The sequence below is a fragment of the Eucyclogobius newberryi genome, unplaced genomic scaffold (assembly GCF_026437365.1).
Source record: "Eucyclogobius newberryi isolate DKJ021-1_F unplaced genomic scaffold, fEucNew1.0.hap1 SCAF_8, whole genome shotgun sequence".
Classification (NCBI taxonomy): Eukaryota; Metazoa; Chordata; class Actinopteri; order Gobiiformes; family Gobiidae; genus Eucyclogobius; species Eucyclogobius newberryi.
Genome location: NW_027316500.1, coordinates 22,735,373 through 22,740,748, shown reverse-complemented (window position 1 = coordinate 22,740,748; position 5,376 = coordinate 22,735,373). Strand labels below are relative to the sequence as shown.

Sequence of the window (5,376 nt, the reverse complement as noted above, 5' to 3'; positions counted from 1 at the left end):
TTGCCACCATGTTAGGAATCATTGGACAAGACAATGCATTATGTGTTTTAATTTCATCTGTATGTGTAGTCAACCTTCATTTCTGCATTCACAACTACAAATATCCACATTTGCAACATGTGGTCAAAATTTTAGTGAAATTCTTAATAAAATGAATGATCAATAAGGGCACATGTATGAGGCCTGTCTGAAATTTCTACCTATTAACATGATCTGGAGGCACAATAACTCTACGCTGTGCAATTTTCTTCCTTAGTGATTTCATAGACAGCCACATGTAGCAGCAGTGTATAAACAGAACTCTATAAAATAGGATTTACAAATAATGCACATGAGGTTTAAAACGTTTGGGGACATAAACCGTAGCTGTCACAGATAGAAGTATAAATTAAGGCTGCAGATTCCCTTTGTCCTGGGCCCCAACTTGTGCCTTGTACTTTTCAGCCTGTGTCCTGAAATATGGTCAAAGTAAAAATCACGTTCTTGAGTTCAGCAGTGGATACGAGACAGAGGCCAAAAATATTTCTCCTACATTTTTGAGATCTGCTCAAAAAAAACAGTGGTGTGACATTTTCCAGATCTCTACAACATTAAAAACATGCAAAGCAATAAACATGTTTTAATACATCTAAATTTAAAAGACATCTGTAGTTTTAGTTTCTTTTATTATGTGGATGACAATGTGTACTTGAGTAGATACAGTCAGTGAAATTATGTCATCGTATTGACAAAGTAAAAGGGAGGGAAAAGAAAGAAAAGGTCCATGTTCCAAATTCATGGTCTCTTCCACCTGCAGTTTGGCCTGAATATGGCCGGGGGGGAATGTTACAGTTAAGCTTATTGGCCAATGATGCGTGCTTCAGTGGGCCCAAAATCTTCCAAATGGTGTTATAACTCTGACAAGACGTCATCATTAGGGTTTCCAAGAGTTCTGTCATTAAATCATGAAATGAAGGCTTAAAATGTCAACACAAACACCAACGTTCAAGAGTTTGACCTCCAGGGAGGGCTATTCCATCAATTAGACCCGAAATGGGCTTTCTGGGTCAGGGGGCATGTTGATTGCCCTGATGCCAAAGGCAAAAACAACCTAAGCTCAGACTCAAAATAAAACAAGCCTATGGATCAACCTCCTGTGGCAAAAAAAGTCGAGACGTGCTTTCAGCTTCTTGACCTGGAGGACAACAAGGCCGTTTCTTCTTATACAGATAGACAAGTAGTAGGCTTAACTACACAGGTATGGTAAAAGCCCTATCCACTGGAGTCCCAAAATCTTTTAATTGATTTTGTCCTGGAAAATGTACAAGTTGTTGGTGGCGGCCACAGCTATCACATTATCTTTGGGGTGCCACGCAGTGTGCAGGATCTTCTTGTTGAAGTCCAGGCTGTCCACGCTGATTTCATCCTTCTTCCTCTTCCCACCCGTGGAAACTTTCCGTGGTTTGAGAGTGGCTCGTGGCTTGCTGCTCTCTCGGGATGCTTCCAGTGTGATATCCCTCCGGGTGTTGCGGTCAAACATTCGGAAGAAGTTATTGTAGGACCCAGTCATTATGGCACTTGAGAGAAGCGGGAAATAAAAAGCTTTAGTTATTAACCTTCTAGGACTTGTTTATATACATCAGTGGTGAATGTAAAGTATGAACAGTAGACCTACCTGTCACTACCATTCCAGCAGCACTCAAACTTATCAAAGATACAGTCATTTTCATACAACGAGCAGAGTTTACTGCGAAGGTATTCATGGACCTATAACAAACATAAATATGAAGAATAAAATCACTGTTATGCTGCTACTTAATTACTTGAGGTTTTAAACTATTAGTTGAATAAACACACCTGATATGTTTCCACTGGCCTATTTTCCATATTTAGGTCCCATACTTTGACAGAGAGGTAGTCACGTGTCATCATGTAGCGTCCACTGTGACTAAACTTTACGTCCGATATGGAGGAAATAATCTCAGAAAAAAAGGATCTGCTGCTTGGATCTTCAGGCTCTTCAAAGACTTAAAAAGGAAAATAATAATCATTGCTGTGTAGCTTTAAGCTTAGCAAGAAAATGCCATGTATCCATATAACAATGGCAACCAACAACTGCTAGTGCATAAATAAGTTTATTAACATAATTGCACTTAACAACTAAAAGTGTTCATGCTACTTGGGGGTTGGCAATATTTACTAAAATGAGGGATACCATAAATTAAGGCGAATTTGATGTTCAAAACAATGCCTATGCTCGGGACACAACAAACTTTGTATAGCAACTAACAAGCAAACAACACAGTAGAAATGATTGTAAAGCATCATTGTTATCAGGGAGGTACTTACATTTCGAGTGCCGATCACATAGTGCTCCCGCTCGCATGTCACAGAGGCGGATGGTGCCTTTGCTACTGCTGTACACAAATACATTGCATTGGTGTGGATGGCACTCTGCAGCTGTGATTACTTCTGTGAGTTCTTCCATGTTGGCAGGCTTGATGTCTACAATATCTGTGAGAGATTGTTAAGAAAATAACTTCAACAATCCTTTGAACACCAAATTTTATATATATATATATATATATATATATATATATATATATATATATATATATATACATACATACATACATACATACACACACACAGAGATATATAAATATATGAAGTGAATATGTGTCTCAAATGATGAAAAAGGATACTAAAACTTCTGTCTGTTATTTCCAAGTGCCATAGATTTATTCTTAGGTCGTCTGCAGAGAGGTACGTTTCATGATCACTATTTACAGAAATGGAATTTATGTGATAGGTGTGCGCGTTTGCAAAGATCCTGCGTGGGCTCGCTTCCACCATGAGATCCATTGGCATCAGAACAGGTACCTGAAAGGCAGCACACACATTTGTATTGGCATTTGTTGTTTTTGTAGTTCTGGCAAAGGAAGAATCAATACATACCCGTAAAGAAGTGATTCTAAAGGGATCTCTAAGACGTCCATCTTCGTCTTTTAGATTGTACCCTTCTGCTCTTTTGTCCCTTTCACTAATTTTCCACAATTTGATAGTTTTATCTAGTAAAACACAGATAAGGTAGTTTATAAACAGAATAGCAGTCTGGTAAGAGGGAGAAGAAATGCCTCATTTGTCATCCTACCATTTGTTGAAAGTAGAAAGTGAGCAGCATTTTGTTGTGGTAGCCATCGTATTTTATTTATTTTCTCCTCAATTTCTAAACTTTTCAAATAGTCAAATTCAGGCTCATGACTTTGAAAAGTGCTATAGACATTGTATTCTCCACGCAGCTGTGGACGATTCTTTGACTGAAATTATAACAAATATGTTATGTTAAAAATGTGCAGAATGAACCGAATTACTAGCCATTAATGTAGTGGTCATTCGACATAGGTAAAAGACAAATTAACTTTAGTTTTAAAGCTTGACACGACATGATAATCAATGATTACGGTGCTTAAATGTTTGCAATTGGGATCTTACCTCCTGTTCATGTTGAAAAATGACTACTCTGCCTCCTTTATCTCCAGTTGCAAGTAATTCTCCAGAATAGTTAAATTCAACTGTTGAGATGATGTCAGCTGAAAGTGGGCACAAATCAGAGTGAGTCACTGGAAACACTTTGCAGAGCTGAGCTACTCCTGGCAGCAGCGAGGACGTGCCAACAGCCAGTGCAGCACAAGTACTGACTTTATGCAAATATGAACAAATGAATGGATGAACAGCAGTATGATGTCATTAGACAACTTATGGACGCAGAGCTTTTACGTCATGGACGCGGTCGCTCCCCTTTAATAGCTTAGCCACACCACACACTAGCACGAAGCTAATGAGCGGCACACTCGCACTGACAGAGACAATCAGTGTTTGAAGTTCAAATCAGCAATATAAACAATCCCGCACCCATAAGCTAAGACTTAACACCCAATAAATCCCGCTCTGGCTATCGATTATCACATGGTGAGCCCATGAAGCATCATCAGCCCTACTAGCTACAGCCGTTTGTAGCCTAGCCTCTCAGCTAACAGTGGCTACATACCTTCCGCAACATCTTCATCTATTGCTCCTTTCACTTGAGAGAAACACCACTGGAAATCATTTCCACTTGCAACTCCTGCAGAAAAAAGCACAGCATTCAACAGTCTGTAAAAGCGGCTTCTACTGCAGTAAACGCCCTGACAGTGGCACATTATGACAACTAGCAACTTAGCGCTAAAGATGTGGCTAACTTGCAGATTCGGCCCATCACACAGTGAGGAAGCCCCTTTCCCTCCTTTAAATGCCTTACCCGCCATTGCTTCATTTAGCAGCTCTTGTTGTACACAGCGTCCGATGCCTTATGAACCAATGTGGCTTGCTAAGGGAAACAGATAGCATCCAAAATCAGTGTTAGACTCGGGTCCAGATCTGTCAAGACCACGGAAATTATCCGTGATTTTTTTTCCTCCAAAATGGCGCACAGTCTATGGCCAAATGACGTCATGCACACATGCTACGTCCTGGCTCCACCGTGGGCTCCACCGTGGGCTCCACCGTGGGCTCCACCGTGGGCTCCACCGTGGGCTCCACCACCGTGGGCACTCACTCCACTCACTCCACCCACGGCTCCATCAAGTTTAACCCCAACTCTTTTAGCTCTCTGTAGCACATAAACCAAGAGATCAGGATCATTTTACTTAGCTGGGGCATATTTCGAGCATCGCTTTTGAGCTGGTAAAAGTTTCTTTAAGGCCAAGCAACAGTTAAAATAGAAACTTGCATGTTTATGGTAGGTGCTCACGTACACTAATATAAGTAGTAAAAGAGAAACAAAGTAACTCAAGGTAAGTTTTTAATTGCGAAAATTGCATATAGATCGATGTATATCAATCCAAAATATTATCAGAGGTTCGAATTTAATGACTAAAAATCGTATGAATCAGGTGAATCGGCGGATTGTCTCGGGTTCGTGAACATTTCTGTCCTCCTGATATTGAGCTTCGTGACCTTGGCTGAAAAGGTAAACGCACCTGACATGACGCGGTTATTGTGTGATCCTTGAGTGACATCTAGTGGTGCGATGTGGGAGTGCCACCATGTACCACGAAGCCGACTAAACTTTATTGATACACAAGAGGAATTATTTGGAGACAGTAGCTCACGCATTACAATATAATACAAACAGCAAAAACAAACGGTAGTATAATCCAAAATAATTAAAGTTAGCCACATCAACAACTTCTCGTCAGATCTTGGAAGCTCAGTAGGGCTGGGCCTGGTTAGTACACGGACCCCTGGAATGCCAAGGGGACGTTAGTGCGCACTGCCCTTGTGTCCTTGGGCAAGCCACTTCACCCACCTTGTCTCCAGTGTCCATGGATACTGGTGTGTGAATGACAGTGTGTT

The 5,376-nt window shown here is 40.7% G+C and overlaps 1 protein-coding gene across 1 annotated transcript; it reads right to left on the bottom strand.

The window, feature by feature from the left end:
* Nucleotides 1–648: 648 nt before the first annotated feature.
* LOC140351017 (serine/threonine-protein phosphatase 2A 55 kDa regulatory subunit B delta isoform) lies at nucleotides 649–4,492 on the bottom strand. Its single transcript, XM_072436653.1, has 10 exons — nucleotides 4,280–4,492; nucleotides 4,031–4,105; nucleotides 3,475–3,572; nucleotides 3,134–3,299; nucleotides 2,938–3,050; nucleotides 2,685–2,862; nucleotides 2,329–2,493; nucleotides 1,837–2,006; nucleotides 1,655–1,746; nucleotides 649–1,556 (listed from the first exon to the last, which is right to left on the bottom strand). The coding sequence occupies exons 1-10, from the start codon at nucleotides 4,284–4,286 to the stop codon at nucleotides 1,277–1,279; spliced, it is 1,344 nt and encodes a 447-aa protein (XP_072292754.1). The 5' UTR covers nucleotides 4,287–4,492; the 3' UTR covers nucleotides 649–1,276.
* Between the last annotated feature and the right edge of the window lie 884 nt (nucleotides 4,493–5,376).

Bases quoted from the DNA above. Each gene is read 5' to 3' on its own strand.
- LOC140351017 (XM_072436653.1), bottom strand. The intron at 2,863-2,937 runs GTATGTATTGAT...GCTGCCTTTCAG, and splicing joins TTAGAATCACTTCTTTACGG to GTACCTGTTCTGATGCCAAT. The intron at 1,557-1,654 runs GTAGGTCTACTG...GCTTCTCTCAAG, and splicing joins TGCTGGAATGGTAGTGACAG to TGCCATAATGACTGGGTCCT.